General features: G+C 39.4%; 1 protein-coding gene across 1 annotated transcript in view; it reads right to left on the reverse strand.

Moving 5' to 3' along the window:
* Lonp2 (lon peptidase 2, peroxisomal) overlaps positions 1-20,804 on the reverse strand; it is an 87,355-nt gene that overhangs the window by 45,626 nt on the left and 20,925 nt on the right. Inside the window, exons 8-9 of the mRNA XM_021656639.2 lie at positions 10,399-10,540; positions 1,198-1,348 (exon numbers count right to left, since the gene is read on the reverse strand). Coding sequence (XP_021512314.1) covers positions 1,198-1,348; positions 10,399-10,540 — 293 coding nt within the window. The remainder of the gene's footprint in view (positions 1-1,197; positions 1,349-10,398; positions 10,541-20,804) is intronic.

Genomic DNA, 20,804 nt, shown 5'->3' on the forward strand with positions numbered 1-20,804 from the left:
ATGAGTTGATAAAGCATCTTTTGCATAGGAAGAAGAGACTTGAAAACATCACACAAGCTGGAGGACAGGACAACCACAGCTGTCAAGGAAAGAGGCAGCACCACAGAGCCAACCTCTGTAACCCTGTCTTGCTCACCTCCCTGCACATCAGTGCAGTTCATGGACTGGCTGCCTTTATTTGTAGTTTCTGGACAATTGAATCTCATTTGTTTACTTTAGCCTTAAAAATACACAAAGGCAACATTTTACTTCACCACATTTTAAAACTAAATACAGGAATCTACAAGGTTTGCAGGTCATTGGGAAATTCAATTAACAATGGAAGATTAAAAATGTTTAGAATGAAAATATATTGCAACATTTAAAATCTGAATATATTTAGAGTCTACCCTGTTTTCACTAAGTGAGTACTCACTGATGTTGGATCTCTTTTAAGACAGAATAATTTTGAGCAATTAAATAAATGAAAAGATTAGGATTTGAGTAAAACTACAAAGGCTATTTTTTTTTTAACACTGCATTTAGGAGAAGACAGGGTTGGAAACACAAACAACTGTGTCTATTTGACATCATCAGCTGGAAGGAAGAGTGCAGCCTGAAAGCACAGCGAGCTTTCAGGTAAGAGTAATGCCAGAGTCATCCAGGAGAAAGGTACTAGAGTTAATTACAATGTAGTATTTTTAGCCCAGAAAAAAAAGAAAGAAAGAAAGAGAGAGAGAAAGAAAGAGAAAAAGAGAAAAAGGAGAGAAAGAAAAAAAGAAAGAAAGAAAGAAAGAAAGAAAGAAAGAAAGAAAGAAAGAAGCAGAGCCTTCAAAACCTCACAGAAAGGAGAAGCTGTAACCAGGTTTTAGACATTGGCTTTGTATAAATAAATCCTTTTCACCTCTAACTTTGGAAATTAGAGAAGAATGCCTGACATTCTAAGAAGTAAGCATCCCAAAGGCAACATCAGAGCTGAATGTGAAGTCAACACTGACTCCTGTTTAATGTCTTTCAGAACATACGTCTATGTTCCAAATGGTCACAGTATAAACAAACAAACAAACACATTCCCATTGTTTGACTCTGATTCTACAGAAAAGATGCTATATATCTTGTGCAGAATTTCTGAAGTGTAAATAGTGACAAATTAACTTCTAAGTGACGGATTTTAAAGGGTATGTTCAAAGTGGGAGAATATATTTATGAATGAACTACCTGGAACCTGAATGATCTCCATCCTGTCCAGCAAAGCAGGTGGAATAGTGGCAGTAGTGTTGGCAGTAGCTATGAAAAGAACTTGAGAAAGGTCAAAGGCCACATTTAGATAGTGATCTGTGAAGTTATGGTTTTGTTCAGGATCCAACACCTAGGAAAGAACAATTAACATTTAAACAAACTTAATTCCAACAGAAAGTTGCACAAACTAAAACCCACTCACTGTATCGGCAAGGCTGACATTTCTATTCAATAGAGTTAACTGATAAACACAGGAATAAAAAAAAGTTCAACCCTCTCACAGTTTAGATCCTTCTTTAAAATGTCCCACTTTCTACCATCCAAATAACTGGAAGCACAGGAAGGCACACCAACCCACAGATACACTGCATTGTAGAGCTCTGTCCTCAGATCTTTTTACTACCAGCTCATGTGGATCACAAGCCACCTACACTGCAGAACCACTTTTACTTTTGGTAAAAGTACTTGTAATAGATTTTGAAATTCTTATGTAAATTAATAATTAGTAGATTCCTCTTTAAACATTATCTGAATGACTGGTATAAATTCTTTACCTGGAAGGGGAATTCCAAATAAAACAAAAAAACAAACTTATAAAAATTGTTATTGTATTCTGATGTAGCGAAATGAGAGCTGACTTTGTTTAGCTTATTTTTTGAGACACGCCCTAGCTGTCCTGGAATTCCCTCTGTAGACCAGGCTGGCCTCAAACTCACAGAGATCTGCCATGAAAACTAATCTAATATATCCACATCCTTTGTTTTACTAAAAATCTGCCTGCCTGTCTTCTATTTTAATCCCATGATAAACTTTGCCTGTTTTTTTTTTTTTTTTTTTTTTTTGTTTGTTTGTTTTTTCCCTTTCTTAAGACAGGGCCTCTCCATTATGTAGCCCTGCCTGTCCTGGAACTTGCTGTATAACAAGGCTGGTATTGAACTTGCAGAGATTGACCTGCCTCTGCCTCCCAAGAACTGGAGTTAAAGGCATGCACCACCACTCCCGGCCTTTATCTGTCTTTTGAAATGGGGTCTTCCTGTCAGGCTAAGTCTGGCCTCAAGCTCATTGTTTGTGATTAGCTCCATTTCGTCTAGAACTTATTAACTTCTTGTCCCGGCTTCCAGAGTACTAGAGTTAGAGGATGTACCACCATGCTCAGATGGGGTCTTCAAAGGTGGAAAATTAAAAGCAATGGCTCTGGATTGTGAATGAGGTATTAATTTTTTAAAAAATCATTTTATTTAATTTTTGTGGGTGTCTTTGCCTACATGTATGTCTGTCTACTGTACGCATGGCAAGTGCCCACAGAGACCACAAGAGATTATAAAAATCCCTTGGAAAGAGAGTTACCAATGGTTATGAGGCACCATGTGGGTGCTTGGAATTGAAGCCAGGTCCTCTGGAAGAGCGGCCATTATCCTTAACCTCAAAGCCATCTCTCCAACCCCAAGGAGATATTTTTAAAATACATCATAGAAAAAGATGGGTATGGTGGCAAGTGCCTTATAATCCTAGACTCTGTGGGAAGATCACTGGAGTCTAGGAAAGAAAAAGAGTATAAGGTATTTAGGTTATGAGAAGAAAAATAAAATAAAAATTATTAAACTAAAAAAAAAAGCTTTTTATTTCTGACCTAAGAGAAAGCTCATTCAACCAGTTCTATTCCAGTAATCAATGGCAACTGTTTAACACTGCAGCTGCTTGATGCAGGAATACCAGCTGGAACTAATGTGGTGACAAAAACAAAACAACAACAACAACAAAAAAACAACCAAAAAACAAACAAACGAACTACAAGAGGGCCGGAGATTCAGTCAGTGGCAAAAGCTTACACAAATGCAAGGCCATCAAACACAGAACGCAAAATGAAACAAAACAAAAATATTAAAAAGAAAACATTGGGGAATAACAGGCTCATTGGCTGTTTTTGTTTTTAAAGTCCTGGTGTATTTATTACTCGGAATCTAGAGAGCTCTGCCGTATGTGATAAGAAAAGGCCCAAGAAGATTCTTTCGTATTGCTTCCTTCAATGTGACCACTCAGACACTTGCTCTTGACTATAAAGTGGTCTACAGCTATTCCTTTGTCAGTTGTCTGTCTTTTCTTCTTGCCTGATACTTCATGTGACCCAGGACAAGACCGCCCTTCTGTCTCACGGTACTCTTCTTGCCCATAATTTGTTAGTAAAATATGAACTCATTTTCTCTTGTGGTGGCATATAAACTTTGTGCCTTCCAGTTGAAGGAGATACACCTGTGTACTTGCCCCCTAGCCACCCAACGACACCATCAGGAGAACACATGGTCAGGTCCCTAGAGCCAGAGGGATGGATGGTCAAGGAGGCATAAGCTGGTGACAGGGCAAACAAGAGCCAAAGAGTGTCTTCCAGTCCCAGGATTCCTGTGTTGGACACAGTGCAGGATCCATGAACTTGGCAGCAGGCCATCCCCCCAGCACAGAAGTATCCTGTGGAAGGCATCATGCAAACACCTGCATCCAGCTTACTGCATCTTTGGCAGGACCCTTCATTTAGCTAGAAGATCTCAAGACACTCACTTTTCCAAAATTTAAATATTTATAAAAATGGACTCTAATACACCAAGTTTACAAAATAGTTTAAGTAACATTATAGGATAATATACTAGACATTGAAATTGTAGCAAGTTATGAATTCAGAGCAAGTGTTGAGAACAGAGCCTAATATTCCCTACAAGATCACACTTGTTTTGCTGTTTCCTTTTTCATTCATTTTTAACTGACTTTCTCTAATTTTCTTGTATCTTCGTTGGCCCATTGACTACTCAGGAATGTATTAATTTCCATGTATTAGTGATTTCCTCCAATTTCCATGATTAATTTTTAGTTGCTGTGCTGTTTTAGAAGAATACACTGTGCGCTTTCATCTTTTTAACTTTCTTGTGGCTTCTCGCATGGTGCAGTATATATTCTATCCCAGAGAATGTTTCACATGAGGTAAGAGGAATGTGGCCACTGCTTTCTGTAGAAAGTCTTTCATAGACGGCCACAGCGTAGCTGAGTTTTCTATTCCTCCAGTGTTTAATCTGTTTCTATCAGCACACCTGAAAGTAGGGTGGTAGGGTGGTAAAGTCATCAACCACGATGGTTCAACTGTCTATTTTTCCCTGTCTGTTTCCATCAGTTTTCTTTTGTGAACTTGGGGCTTTTTTGCGGTGGATGTGGTTGGTGTGTGCGCGCGGGCGTCATGGGCGTGGCGACTATTACAACTTCCTGGTAGACCTTCCTTGTAACAAAATCCTGCTCTTTAAGGTCTGTTTTGTTTGCTATAGTCACAGCTACTCTAGTCTTCCTTGTTGCTGTTCACATGCAGGTCTTTCCACAGTTCTGCTTTCTGGTGCCTCGTGTTTCTGATTAGCTACTTCCCCCACCCCCGTCCAGCTCTGCCTCCTCCTGCTTCTGCGATATTGTTACTATTAGCGCATCATGCTTTTGCACGCACACTCACTCATGCACACTCTTCTATGTAGCTTGTTTTTAAACCAGTTAGAAGACAGAAAGTCCTTCTTGTCTTCTTTAACGGAATCCTTTTATCGGTGCTTTTAGTCATAGTTCTGCACTGCTTCCTTTCAACCTGAAATTCTCCTTTTATGTTTCCTATGGAGTGAGTTTGCTTAAAGTGAATTCTTTCCCTTTATTTCAGAATGCCTTTATTTTACTTTCATGTTTGAAATATGGCTTTGTTATGTTATAAAAACAAAAGAACATAAAGTTAGAAGGGCACAGAGGATGGGGCTGGATTTAGGAAGAGTTAGAGGGAGGAGAGGAATACATTGAATAATGTACAAAATTATCAAAAAAGTTAATAAAAATTATTTTAAAAAGAAGCATGGTTTCTTAACAGTTTTTAATGCTTAATTTTTAAAAAATATACAATGACAAGTTACATATTTACATATATAAAATAGTGTACAAAGTGATACTATGATTTATAAAGACAATGTGAAAAAAATTAAAATCAGTTTTAAAAAATCATTTTTATGGAGACTTTACCTGTTATTTCTTTAAACAATTGTTCCTTTTTCTTCTGTCTTAAATTACATATGTTGGTGTGCTTAATTAATATCTCACATTTTCCTGACATCCCAGTCAGGTTGTAAAATTAAAAATCAACAAAATGTATCTAGATATACCCTTTGTAAAGATAATCTCCTCTGGCTTAATTGAAGGATGGCATCTTACATTATTTTTGGCCTCCTATCTCCACTTGCTGCTGGAGCTGCTCATTCTAACTTCAGCCAGTTATTTCTCCTTTCATATGGTACTACTGAAGCTGCTGGGAGGTCCCTAGAGGGACTAGAAGATGGCAAGTGCCACGAACTGAGATGTATACTTGGCCAACCTTTCCCTGACATGGCATCGCTCAGGAGGGTAGGAGAGAAAGGAAGTGTTGGGGACTGGTCAGACATGGATTCACACAGTAATTCCTCCACTCTAAGATTTTCATAGAAATTCAGTCACCACCGAATTCTAGTAGTGGGAGTGTTAAATTGGTAATGTAAAAAGACGAACTGCTGGGAAAACAACTAAGAGTTGTTATACCGTTGGGCACATCCAGTTGCCAATTGTGCACAATGTAGATAATAAGAAAAAGAAGACAAAGTAAGGAAAGACAGAGCTGGGTGGTAGTGACGCATACTTTTAATCCCAGCACTCAGGAGGCAGAGGCAAGAAGAGCTATGTGAGCTCAAGGCCAGCCCAGTCTACAGAGAAGCTATGTCTCAAAATGAGAGAGAGAGAGAGAGAGAGAGAGAGAGAGAGAGAGAGAGAGAGAAGCAACAGGCTAATGAGGGCAGCAGGACTTTGTTTTTGTCTAGTTTTCAAGGATGCCTTATGAATTGGAAACAAAGGTTGTTAGCACTGAAAATTAACAATTAACAACAGAAGACCTTGCTCCTCTAAGTTCGGTTAGTTTTGTTATTCAACGCTGTCTTGGGGAAAAGTTAGAAAAGATAAGCATGATTGTCTTTTGCATTTCTCTTGTAAAATCATTACTGAAGCCACTTCTAGAATATGCCTCTTCACTTACACATCCCTTCCCTCACAGTAGCACAACACTAAAGGTTTATTTTCTTAAGAAAAAAAGAACAGTGGGTTTTTTGTTGTTTGGTTTTGCCCAGAGGCTACTGGGTCCAGCTGAGAAGAATTCTTTTCAGGGCTCAGGAAAATGTACACACTGATGCTGAGTGCACTGATACTCTAGACTTCCTGTTTTTTCCTAATGTAGGCCTTCATGCTCAGGAGATCAAGAGTCTTTTCTGAGGAAAAGGCAACCTAGGGAGAAAGATCTCACTTGGGGATGGAGAGACGGCTCAGTGGTTAAGGACTTGCTACCCATGCAGAGGACTGCAGTTTGATTCCCAGCAGCCATACCAAACAGCTCATAATTGCCTGTAACTCCAGCTCCACGGGATCTAATGGCCTCTTCTAGCCTCCAAGGGCCCCCATACATGTGCACATAACACACAAACACATAAATAAAAAGCAAAATAAATCTTGAGGAGAGGAAAAACACCCAACATGGAGGTTCCTTAACATCACAGCCCACCAGATGACCCTGATGTCAAGTAGTTAACACACTCCATTTCTGTGTTCACAGCTTTCCAATCAGCTTTTTATTCTTTGCTATTAAATATGAATACACAACTGAAACGTTGCAGAATCCAATGAAAGACTCTAACAAAGATACAGACACAACAAATAGTTTAGAGAGAAGGAAAATTATTAAAAAAAAATCTATCAATACCCTTCTCACAGAATTACCTCTATACATCAAAAGATGATGCTAAAAATGATTATGTAAAGAAATTTTTTAAATGACTAACATGCGAACAATTTTCCTTTTTAAAAGACAAAGCTGAAGAAGTTTTCACAGAAAGTAGAACAAAAAATAAAGGGATGAACTCTACGAGAGAGTAGACATGACAACTAAAGATCCATCGTCTCTGGGGTGGAGAATTGGCTCAGTGCTTAAGGGCACTTGCTGCCCTTGCAGTCCCTTCCCAGTACCCACACTGCAGCTCACAACCATCTCTAACTCCAGTCACAGGTAGCCAATGCCCTCTTGTGGGTACCAACACAAACAAGGTATACGTACTTATGTGCCACACAAATTCATACACATAAAACAGAAATAAAATTGTGAGTTCTAACAAAAAGGAAGGGAAAATTATCAACAAAAGAATTAACATGGGCTGGAGAGATGGCTCAGAGGTTAAGAGCACTGTCTGTTCTTCCAAAGCTCCTGAGTTCAATTCCCAGCAACCACATGGTGGCTCAAAACCATCTATAATGAGATCTGGTGCCCTCTTCTGGTGTACAGGTGTATATACAGACAGAACATTGTATATGTAATAAGCAAACAAATAAATCTTTTAAAAAAGAAAAAAATCTTTAAAGATAAAAATATATATACATATTAAAAAATAATTAACAAAATCTTCCAAAATGAAGAACAAGAAAAATCCAAAGACTCTTTAAAAGAATCAGCAAAAATGTCTGAGAAGAGACCTACAACAAGCAGGTTATTATATAAAAAATATATGCACATAAAATATAGTATATAAAATATATGTTACATAAGCTGAATATCTCTGAGATAAAGGGATGATTCTGAGTTGTTGTGGTTTTTTTTTTTTTATTCTGAGTTTTTGTAGAGGGCAAAAAATGCTTGTGCACACATATAAGCACTGGAGAAGCCAGGAAAGTTAAACTTGCAGGCATCCTTCAAAGGAAAGAGATGTTTACCCTGTCCTCCACCAGGAATGCTGGGAATGGATCTAGTTTACAACCTGGTGATCCTCTGCAGTTTGATGGGCCAGGTCTGCCTGTGTCTCTCAAAATTTATGTTTTACTTATCCTATACCCTTTCCCCGCAAACCTTTGAGCATCACTTCTAGGCTATAAAACTCACCCTTGTGAGACATGGCTTTTGTACTTTACAACAGGCCAAATCCTGACTCCCACAGGGATTATATTTGCCTTAGTCATGCTCCCTAAAACAGTGGTTCTCAACCCATGGACTGAGATCCCTTTGAGGGCTGAATGACCCTTTAACAGGGGTTGATTAAGAACATGAAAAATAAGTATTTACATTATGATTTATAATGGTAGCAATTACAATTATGAAGTAGGAATGAAAATAATTTTATGGTTGGGCTCACCACAACATGAGGAACTGTATTAAGGATCACAGCATTAGGATGGTTGAGAACCATTGCTCTAGACCCTTACCTTAAGCACTGTTTCTAAGTGAACAAGTGTTTTGGACATTTTGGTTTATAACATGTAAACATGTTTTTGTTATAATCCCAAGAGAGGGATTTTAGTTTGTCCACACCTGCTAATTGTCTCATGCGGGAGTGTGGTCTCTGCCAGCTGGAATTAGCTGAATTCTGAGGACTTTGAGAGATGTAAATATGACAGCCCAGAGGAAGAAGCGTTGGTGGGTTGGAGGAGATGGAGGAGGACTGCTTGTTGTGCTTGCTGCTTTGCTGGTTACCTTGTTACCTGGACTTCTGGATTGCCTGACATGGGTATTTGTACTGCCCCCCAAAGAATCCTATGACCCTACCCAGCAGGAAGAAGAAAAGAGACCTATGTCCCCTTTCTCTTACAATCTTTTTTCCCTACCTGGGTTGGGAGGTGGTTAAAAAAGAGGTTTAAGCTTTAAGGAACCCCCAAATAAAGTAGAGCTTGAAAAACTAGTGCCTACAAACAAGAACTGTTCTCATGGATAAAGCCATATGTACTTTGTAAACAGCATCAGTGTAAACACATCTTAAGCTTCGTTGTATTCAATGTAAACATGACATAAGCCTTGTACTTAATGAGCTGAGTTGTTATCTGAAAATTTTTCTCCAAATTTGTACTATGCTTAAATATGACAAAAATGCATGTGCAGAGGTCAGACTCTTAAAGTCTTGACTCAGCACCGGTTATCTGAACTGGGCTCATCCGAGTTTTATTGTTACCGCCCCTGACTGTTTCCCTGCCACCTGTAGTCCGCAGGGACTCTCCCAAGTTTTCAGAGCATCAAGCAGGACAGAACCAGAGTGACCTCAAACTTAGCAATGGCAACAACAGAAACCAGAAAGCCACTGGGGCAAAGGAAACCCTGCAGAGAAATTATTTCCATGCCCAGTCAAGTTATCAAGCTTGCCTGAGGAAAACATGAAGATGCTTTAAAATTTGCATTAAAAAAAAAAAAACCCACCCAGACAAGCTCATGTTAAATTAACAACACAGAGTAAGGTAAGCCAAAACACAGAGCGGGGAGGCAGAAAATTCAATATGGTGGGAGGTGAAAGACAACATGGGGAAAGCTCCATGTGTCACAGGTAGAGAAGAACTGGTTTTGACTGGAAGACTCACAATGGTAAAGCCTAGAACCCCTGAAGTGCTGGCTATCCTGAGGGCAGAACAAAAACTGTGAAAGACAGGCAGAAGAGAGGCAATTCAATTTTCAAAAGCAGATATAAGAAAACAACAAGAACAGGAACTGCATGGCTAAGCTCTGAAAAGCACCCATATAATCTGTAAACATTAACAACCAATAATGAATCAACTGAAAGAGATAACAATTTATGAAGGAAGATGTGGAATCAAAAAAGTAAAGTAAAAAAATCTCAATTTGCTACAGCAGAGGCTGCACAACAGAAGGAGCTCTGTTCTGCAGGTTTGAATCCCCTCTTTTGTCCCTGAAGTCTATTTCTCGATTTCTTGCTATACAGCCCAGCCTGGCACTGAATTCAGTCTTTTTACCTTAGCCTCCCAAGTAGCAAGAATTACAGGCTTGAACCACTGTGCCTGGCAAATGATGTTTAGAAAATGGAGCAAAGTAACAATGCCTTTTAGAAGCTAATGTGATATGGGGCCCAGGGAGAAGAGGACTTCATACTTTCTGCAAAAAGCTTATTACTACTCTGAACAATGAGCATGTCTAAAAATTTGTTTTGCTTCATAAAAATTAAAAAGAAAGACATACAAAGAGGAAGAAATTTGTGATTTTTATATAGCTGTAACTAGCTCCAGACTTCGGCTTGTGCTCTACTGTTTTCCTTATAACTACTGATATTTACATGACTTGGATATGACCTATGCTCACTCGCACCCAAGTATGAATGCAGGGATTTTTCTAGACCTTACCTCGAGCAGAGCGGCTGCAGGATCACCCTGCAGGCTCTTCCCCAGCTTGTCAACCTCATCCAACAGGAACACTGGATTGTTCACTCCAACAGTCTTCAAGCCGTTGATGATGCGGCCAGGCATGCTGCCCACGTAGGTGCGCCTGCAAGAGCAGCAGCAAGTCACAGCAATGAGGGCCAAGAGGGAACACCGCCGAGAGGCAAGACTTTGAGACTACAAGTCCCTGGTTCTCAGCAGCACACAGCAGATGGGCCAAAAAGATTCAATTCTAATTTTCTACTGAATTCTAATTGCAAGTTGCCTATGACATTGAAAGAACTATAAGTCACATGGATCTGGGTGAGGGAGAAAGAGGATCCAAATCTTTTGTTTTAAAAGCAACAGTCTGGTATTAATTATAGTAAGTGGCTCTGAGGTAAGCAATTTATATCAAGCCTCCACTACCCTGGTCTACTCCTGCCCTACATGCACTAAATGGCATAACCAGGTTCGGTCTGGTATTACTGAGTGAAAATGTTAGGGGCTGTTGTTACACTGGAATCAGAATCGTTATGTAATTACAGCAGATATAAGCATGTTTACACAACTGAGAGCCTTGCCTTTCCCTCAGAGCTGGCAAGCTTTCCACAGCACTGATTTGATTATAGCCTTGGTGCCTCCATCAGGCAGACAACAGATTCTGCTTCTGAAAGGGTTGCAAGGACTGTCTGCGGGAAGAAAATGATCAGCAGGAAGTCGAGCAGCAGCACTTACATCGTGACCCACACAACCACAAAGCCAGTTTACAGAGCAAGCCTCAGCTCTGCCACATGACTGCACAAAGTAGGGCAGAACAGAGTCACCTTTGAAAAAGCAAGAAAGCCTGAAAAGCTGTCACATGATTGGCTTTTAACTAGGGAAGGCGAATGGCACTGGAGCTGGATACAATAATGTCCTTTTACAATAAGAAATTAGCACATTCAAGGTTTCAGGATTGGGGTCTGGGGATGAAGAGTAATGCACAAGGCCCTGGGTTTGATTCCTAGTACCACCTAAGGCAGGCAGGAGGATCAGAAATTCAAGGTCATCCTTGGCTATGTGGCAGGAGAGGCTGGCCTGGGATACATGAGACCTTGTCTTAATAACAATAATCTTTGTAAGGGCCAGAAGTTATGAATGATTCTAAGGAAATAGTGTCTTCATACACAACAGGATGCACAAGTGAACTCAGAGACTGTAGCAGCATGCACAGGACTTGAGAGGGGGAAGTAGACATGGCTCCCATCCCAAACCAAGAAGTGATCTACAACTGATAACTGCTGGCCAAAGGAAACTGCTTTCTCTAACGGAGTATCCCTCAGTATATTACCCACACCTCAGGGGAGGCTCCATGCCCAGGAGCATTGGCCAGACAACAAAACAAATTCAACAGTATCTTTGGAGACTTTTTGTCTCATTATACTTTGTTTGGGCATTTTTTTGTTCTTTATTGATATTTTGTTTAGGCTGATTTTCATTTTTTTGGTTTGGTGGGATTTTTTTGTTTTTTTTTTTATTTCTTATTTTTTGTTTGTTTTGAGAGGGGTATATAAAGTTGGGTGGGCACAGAGGTGAGGATTTGGGGGGGGGTTGAGGTAAAAACATAATAAAAGCATATTGTGTGAAAAAATTAATTAAAAATTTAAATATTAATAATAAAATATTTGAGAATGGTATATAGAAAGAACATGAAAACTCACTAAACTTTTTCCAAATTCTTTCTCTAGCGAACACAGATTTGCCACACTTGGACTGTTAAGTGTGGTAGTAAAGGAAATTTCAAATCCTCTAATGGCCACTTTGCATTTCTGTTTTTTATAAGAATTCAAAAACCAAGTACTTAAAATTCTACACTTACAGTCAAGGGAGAAAATACTATCATGCTCGGACCGCTTCTAGGGCAGTGCAAGCCAACAAGTCCTTGTGACTTCTCACTTTTTCACCAGGCACCCAGAAAAGGTCCAAACCTTCTGTCCAGAATGAAGAGTCATTACAGTCTGTCAACAGCTTCCCGACAGCAGCCAGCTCTCTTGCTTCATTCATAATCGAGATCCTACAAAGGCTGCAGGGGTTTTCTTTACGTCATGTTCCCCTGTTATGGCACAGACAGCTTTGGGTGTCCTTCGAGGACACGTGGTAAAATTTTGGTCTCCAGGTGGCCATATCAGGAGTTAGTCAAACTTTTTAAGAAGTAGGGTCTGCTGGGAGGGCATGATACTTCTAATAAAGGAATTAAGTTACTTCTAATAAATTCTGAGTTAATTCTTAAAAGAAGGCTAGAGTACAGGAGTACACGTGGCTTTCCCACTTCTCCCAGGCCTCCTGCTCTGTGTAATCACCTGCTCCAGCTACAATCTAATGTAGTCAAAGAGGGCCCAAAAGAGCCTGTCTACTGAGTGCTCTTGTGACTTTCAATTTTGAAAATTGTGAGCTAAATAAATTTCTTTTCTTGAAGCTGCTTGCCTCAGGTATTTTACTATAGTGTAAAATGCTAATAAATATACTTCTCTTACTTTCCTTGCCTATGTACTCTTCAAAAATTCTCTGAAGGGAAAGATTAGTCCCACCTGGGGACCAAAGCTTTACCACATGTGTCCTGAAGGACACTCAAACCTTATCTCACTTTTGGTTTTGAGACTTCACAGTACATCCCAGGCTGGCCTGGATTGTTTACTATGTACCCTGGGGTGGGGGTGGGGGGCTCAAATTTGTAGTAGTTCTTCTGTCTTATCCTCCTGAATTACAGGCATGAGCTGTCACCATACTGAATTCCCAACAGTTCTCAGAAACTTCACCTCTCACACAGTAACTTTCCAAATGCCTATGACCCTGATGGGTTTTACAATTCATCTGATTCTTATCTAGTGCATCCTCTCTGACTGGCGTGCAGGCTGATGTCAGAAGCTGAGTCTTACTGCAGAGTACAGGTTGACACACAGCTGTTAACTCTCTTCTCCCTCAGGTACTCCAAACCACCACTGGTAAGGAAATAGTTGGGGCAAATTATTTGACCTACGATTCAGTTTCCTCACCTATAAAATGAGGAAAACAGTGCCAATGCCACTCTTATGAAGACTTGGAAAGAAGTTATGGAAGCCATCTAGCAGTGCTTGACACACAGCAGATTTGATCAGGAACCATGACTTAAAGTAGAAATCAGGATAATTGAATTCGAGTCTGACTTTAATGGCTGTTTTATGAAAATAACTCCTATAAATGTCTTTTTAATAGCACCAGGCACTCCCTCAGTTGGAAGTGACATCTCCGAAATTTGGGTCACTACTCCAGAAATCAAGGAAGATAACCATCACCATCTGTAGTGGAAGTTTTGGAGTCTTTAAAAACTCAGTTATGTCATGTAAACAGGTTTTTGTTTTAATCCCAGGTGTAGGATATGGGGCTGCTTTAGATTGTCCACAGCAGCAGACTATTTGCCTCAAACAGACTCTGAGTGGGGCGTGATCTTTGCCAGCTGCAGATAGTTTAATTCTGAGGACTCTAGAGAGGGAATAAATGCCAGAGCCAGGAGAGAGTTGGGGGCCTCTGAGGAAGAAGGAGGAGGAGAAGGTGGCAGAAGAGGAGAAGGTGGTGGTGGCTGCTGATGCTGCCTCCTGCCACTCCTAGATGCAGCTGATGCAGTTTGGTATCTGAAACAAAGATCAGACTTGCCCCAAGGAATCGAAGGACCCTAAACACCAGAAAGTAGCCAAAGAGACCTACACCCACTTTCCTCAGTAACCTTCTTTCTCTCCTACCTGGTTTTGGGATGTTGGAAGGGATTAGGGTGGAGAAGGAAGGTAGAGGCATTTACACCTATGCTAACAACCATCAGATCAAACACCACTGTTAAGGTGACTGTTAAGTCTGTGAGTGACACTAGAGCTCATATGCCACTGCAAATGTCTAGGTGACTTCACATCAAAGTAGAGAATTCCATGTTATGCAACAGGCAAATCTGCCTCTGAGTTTACTGACCCTGTTTAAACGAAGTGAAACGCCTCCCAACTGCATAGTTCTTGAACATCCCTGGGAAGCACACTTCCTTCCATGATCAGAGAACAGCATTAATGCAATATGAATTCACTAGATAGAAGATTATTTGGTAGAAAGATTAAATAGTACTTCTAGTTATTACAGAAGAAAAACTTCTAATTTTTTAAAACTACCCTACAAATGTAGCACTCAAGTGTCTATATATGCTTAATTTGTTTGCACGTTTTTCTATTCAGGACTGAATTTTTTGTCAGATAAAAACATTATGGAAGCACAAGTAATTCACTGACTGAAGAGAGAAAATACTTTGAAGAAGTCTTGGAATATGGAATTGGATACTGAGAATGCAGACGTACACAAGATAAAAAATATTCTCTCTCAAACCCATTGAACAACAGTAGTCATTTCTCAATAAATTAAAAATACTAAGGCATCCTCCATAGAAACCACAGAGGTAGGAAGTAAGTGCAAGTGGCAAAATCTTGCCTCTCTGCTACATCCCTAGCACACAACATCTGGATATTAGCACAGTTTGAAAGTGTGCAGGGAACATCACTACCACAACCAACTGCCTCAGAGCACAACTGCTGAGAATTGAAGTAAACATATTCGTTTAAAAACACGAATTCTGACTGGAGACAAGCCTCAACAGCAGAGGGTTTGCCTAATATATATGGAAGTCCCTGAATTTAACCCTATCAACAAAATAAACAAGCTAATAAAAAAAAAAAACAGGAATTGTGTGGAAACGATAGTAACTGCATATTTTGTTTTTATGTTATTAACTAAAGATAAAATTTGAAGAATGCTTAAAAAGTATTCTAAAGCGTTTGAATATATATAGGGCAAAACTATTATTTAAAGAAAAGCACATGGATTCATATTTTAATTGCCACTGGTAATTCATAGATTAATTAATGCTTCTCAGCTACTGTGTAATATATACAAAACTGTTTCATAGATCAAAAATTTAAATGATAAGATTAACATTTTTATTTCCCTAAAAACTTATGCATCAAAGAACAACTACAGTGGCATAAGCCTATGGTCCTCTGCAGGTGGATCTCTGTGAGCCTGGTCTATACAGTGAGAAATGAGTACAGGACAACCAAGGCTACGCAGAGAAACCCTCTTTCGGGGGGTGGGGGGAAGTAGCCAGCTACAAAGAGCTTTCCACAATCATGTACCCATATCCCATGATACTCAGCTCTCTTATTATGTGGCTGAAGACCTAGGGGGCTTCAGATCTAACATAATGCAAAAGGCTCTTATTATATTTAAGGCCTACAGATATAATGATGTTTACAAGAATTTGTAATATGGAGTCTGGAGAGATGGGCAAAACACCCATACATGTGAAAAAAAAAAAAGAAAAATTAAAAAGTAATTTGTAATATAGAAAAGCTTATGTATTTACAGTATAAAGCAGAAAGGGTAATATTAGAATTCTGTTGCTTTAAAAACGGTTATCACCACCATCATCCCCAACGAGGGGCTGGACAGATGTTCAGTGGTTAAGGAAGCTTACTGCTTGCTCTTGCAGAGGACCTGAGTTTGGTTCCCAGCACCAACATTAGGAAGCTCACAACCACTCCTAACTCCAGCTCTAGATGTGATAACCTCTTCTGACCTCTGTGAGCGTTGTACTCACATGCGTAAACCCACAGGAAGACTTTAAAAAGTAAATCTTCAAAAACACAATCTCCAGTGAAAGTCTACTTGGGTATATTTTCCTTCCTTTTTTTTTCACGTTCTCTACCATTGGTGTAGTGATAGTGCTCTGTGGGCATTTATTTCCCTATGCAAATGTTTTATCTGAGAAAAAGGGAGGCTGAGGAAAAGGACAGTGTTCATTTTGGGAACCCCGCCTACCCATGTGCATTAATATGTGGCTATGCTCCAATCTGAGAAAGTAGTAAGATTAAAAGAGATCGTAATGGTCTTCAGAAGAATAATGTGACTTACACATATCATGTTTAAACAAATTTGACTGTTTCTGGCAGTAATTTTAAAATCTCTATAAATTTGAACTTATTTGGACTTATCTAACGGACTGAATTCCAAAATGTGACTACATTTTAACCTTACATAAATTCAAAAAACACTTAGAAGCCATGTTTTAGCACTGTGCCAAATAAACAAAAATCATGAGTAATCATAAGTATAAGAATCACAGTAAATCCTCTGTATCACAGCTTGTTTTTTAATACACAGGTTGATTGTTACATCCGAAATGTTTGAGAAAAGAAGTGTTTTGGATTTAAGTTTTTTTTTTTTCTGGTTTTGGAATATTTGCATATATACATAACAGATGTCTTGGGACTGGGACCAATACAACATACACTTATGTTTATGTTTCATATTCTTCCACATAAAGCACTTGTACACATAGCTTACAGGCAATATTTTAAAAGTACCTTCATAAAAATTTCGTTTTATTATTTTATATGTATGGATAGTTTGCCTGAATGTATGTCCGTATAGCATATACCTGCAATGCCTTAAGAGGTCAAAAGAGGACACCAGATCCCCTGGAACAGGAGTGACAGGCAGTTGTGGGTTCCAAGAATCAAACTCAAGGCTTCTGGAAGGGCAGTCAACGCTCTTAAGCGCTAAGCCACCCCTTATCCCATAGGAACACCTATATTTTGATCGAGACCTAATACATGAAGATAAGTGTGCAGTTTTCCACTTGGGCACCATGTCAGCACTCAAAATTTTTTGGTATTTTAAGTACTCCAGAGTTACAGATTAAGGATCCTCTGTCTGCATTTATGCTATTTTCAGATGTGCTGGAAATGCTAGAGACCTACATTGTTTAATTACTAAAAGGGATTATCAATAAATATCATATGGTTCAAACAAGAAGAGAATGATCACAACTGGATGGACATATTAATAAGGGAAGCCTAACCTTGGGCCTGCATTACTTCCTTTTCTCATTGCTATGACAAGATACTTGACAAAAAGCAACCTAAAAGAGGAAGGTCTTATTTCAGCTTACAGTTTGAGGGAGGGACAGTCCATAATTGCAGGGAAGGCATGGGAGATGGAGTGTGAGGCAGCTCATCACTGTACATCTGCAGTCAGGAATCAGAAACTTGAATGCTCAATTTGCTTTCCCCTTTTTACTTTATTTATACATTTTAAAAAGATTTATTTATTTATTTATTATGTATACAATATTCTGCCTAACAGAAAAGGGATCAGACCTCATTCTAGATGGTTATGAGCCACCATGTGGTTGCTGTGAATTTAACTCAGGACCTCTGGGAGAGCAGCCAGTGTTTGTAACTTCTGAGCCACCTCTCCAGCCCCTAGTTTATGTTTTTATTAAGACAGGCTCTCATTATGTAGTTCTGGCTGCCCTGGAACTCACCTTGTAGACCAGGTTGGTCATGAACTAATAGTGATCTGCCTGCCTTTGCCTCCTGAATGCTGGGATTAAAGGCGTGTACTACCATGCTTGATCTGCCTTCTCCTTCTTACTCATTCCAAACGATGATGCCCACATTTGGATTGGGTCTTTCTAACTGAATTAGCCCAACGAGAAACTTCCTTGTACACACATCCAGAGGCTTGTCTTCTGTATGGTTCTAGCTCTTGCCAAGTTGACAGTCAATGTTAGACACTAGGGGGGCTTAAAATAAATCTCTTTCAGAAGAGCTATATGCAAAGGCAGGCAGTGAGGAAGATATGAGCACACTGGAGTTTATCTATTATACTTCTGTAAAAATATTAAGAACTTACTGATACATCAATTTTTGCTTTGTAGAGAATAGATGGTTTATTTATAACTTTCCTATTTCAGTTGCTGATGAAAATTTATCAACACATATTCTCAAGATCATTTTTTAAAACTGAGCCACTGACACCTTGCCTTCATAATCTGTACATGTAGGTGGCAAAGTTATTTCAAAAAGTCAATATAAACAGTGATTTGAGATATATTGTAAGGATAAGTGTTATTTTTTTAATCAAACAACTAATAAGAAACAGACTTATGGGTTGTGAGCTGGCTGGGCTGTTAAAGTACTTGCTGGGCAATCAAGAGGACCAGAGTTCAGATCCCTAGAACCCATGTAAAAGCCAGGCGGTTTGAGTTGGTGATTCCAGCCTCAGAGCAGAGACAGATCACCGAATCAAGCTGGCTAACAGAACTACCTGAACTGGCAACTCTGGCCTAGTTTTGATGGAGAGATCCCACCTCAGAGGTGAGGAGCAATGTTCCTGAACATATGAGAACACACACACGTGCACAACACACACAAACACATACTATGAAAAGACAAACCCAGATTTACTCAAACACAACTTCATAAAATCCATCCTTTAGAAAATCATTTCATACTGAATTCCTGATAACTCAAATTATTTAAAGACAAAAACTCAACAACAGAAATTTTGTGACTTACAGACAAAAAAATTGCATAGAGATATAATTGCCTGAGTGAATTAATAGCTATTGAAGTTTTGCTTCATTCTTCCTTTAAGCCACTCAAAATAAGATGAAGAAAAACAAAATGCTCCTCTTCATCAGATCATTATTTTAATATATAAGTATAAATTCAAGCCTTTCTTTTTCTCCTCTATCTCCCTCATCTTACCATTTTTTTTTTTTTTTTCGAGACAGGGTTTCTCTGTGTAGCCTTGGCTGTCGTGGACTTGCTTTGTAGACCAGGCTGGCCTCAAACTCACAGAGATCCACCTGCCTCTGCCTCCCCAAGTGCTGGAATTACAGGCATGCACCATTGTGCCTGGCTTATCATTTTTCAACTATTAAAATTACCATCTTTGTTTTTAAAAACCAATCTCTGACTTACCAGCACTTTCTTTTCTCTGAACAGGTGCAATTAGCAAATGGCCAGAGTCCCATGCACGGGAAGTGGCAGCTGAGTGGGAGAAACAACACAAAGCAGCCGCTTTTCCTTTATCTCTACTGTGGAGAGTGGGTGACCTAGGTGTTTCCTAAAGGCTTCCACTGTCACATGGAACCCGGACTATTCCTTCTGCCCACTTCCAGGCACCTTCAGTTCATAACTGGGATGTGGACCCACACTCTGCCTTCACTGCTTAGCAAGCACCCCTGCCCGCTGTCCATGGGGCTCCAACAGGTTTTCAAAGGAAAACTATCCCTGGGCTTTAACAGTTTAAGAGAGGCGGACTGTAACCCTGACAGCACAAGGGCGGATTGCTGTGGTGTTCAATAACTATGGAAACCCCATGCCTAGAACATGGTTGAATACCAACCAGTAAAGTGTATTTACAGCCAGACTGAATTCACATCAAACCAAAATGCCTTTGAAGGGAGAGGACAGCAATCACATTCTCTATCTATACCACCCATTTCTAATGCACGCAGAGCTTCAAATACTTTAGGCAACGGACAGCATAAATTTTAATTTTCTATAGATTTAACTCTCATACAGTCATACAATACACAAAGTATATTCACTTGAAAATAAGTGACGAATTATACTTGCTGGTAAAAATTTAGAAGAGAGATGTGTTTAAATTCAACAGTGTCTGCAAGAAATGGTAAGACCCTGCATGTCTGTAATATCAACATTTGGGAAGCAGAGGGTCTTCAGTTTCAGGCCAGCCTTGACCACAGAGTAAGTCCAAGGCCGCGTGATTTGTGTGAGACGCTTATCCACGACAAGACTCACGGTAGTATACATTCACTACTGCGCATGAGATGCTTCTTCGTAATTTTGCTATAGAAATAATAACACCAAGAATATGATAGATGGCTTTGAATGTAATTTAAAAATTAAAGTTTAGGGCTGGAGAGATGACTCAGAGTTTAAAGCACTGACTGTTCTTCCAAAGGCCCTGAGTTCAATTCCCAAAAACCACATGGTGGCTCACAACCACATATAATGTATAATGAGATCTGGCGCCCTCTTCTGACATGCAGGCCCACATGCAGGCAGACTACTATACAAATAATAAAAAGAATAGATCCTTAAAAATGTTTATTTAAAAAAATTAACTTTATGAAAAGAAATATTGAAGCTCATAAACCTATATATGTCTTCCTGAGGATTTAAATTTAAAATAATAACAAAGTTATGGTTCGGAGAATACTTACTTGAAAGAGAGTAACAGATCTTATGTGTAAGTAAAAATCTAGAACAGAGATGTGCTTAAATCCAACAGTATTTGGAGGAAGTGATAAGATCTTGCACGCCTGTGTGCCAAGGACTGAGTATTACAGAATTACCAGCACCAATGGGGAAAGAAACAAAGGCAAACTCCCTATCCTTCACATGCATGTAACATAAACTCCCCCAACATCACCTAAACCCACCAGACACACAGTCTTATACTTCCGTAAGAAAGGAAATAATCCCATAAAAATTAAAATAAAATTTGTTTAAGGGGCTGGAGAG

This window comes from Meriones unguiculatus, chromosome 10 (genome assembly GCF_030254825.1).
Source record: "Meriones unguiculatus strain TT.TT164.6M chromosome 10, Bangor_MerUng_6.1, whole genome shotgun sequence".
Classification (NCBI taxonomy): Eukaryota; Metazoa; Chordata; class Mammalia; order Rodentia; family Muridae; genus Meriones; species Meriones unguiculatus.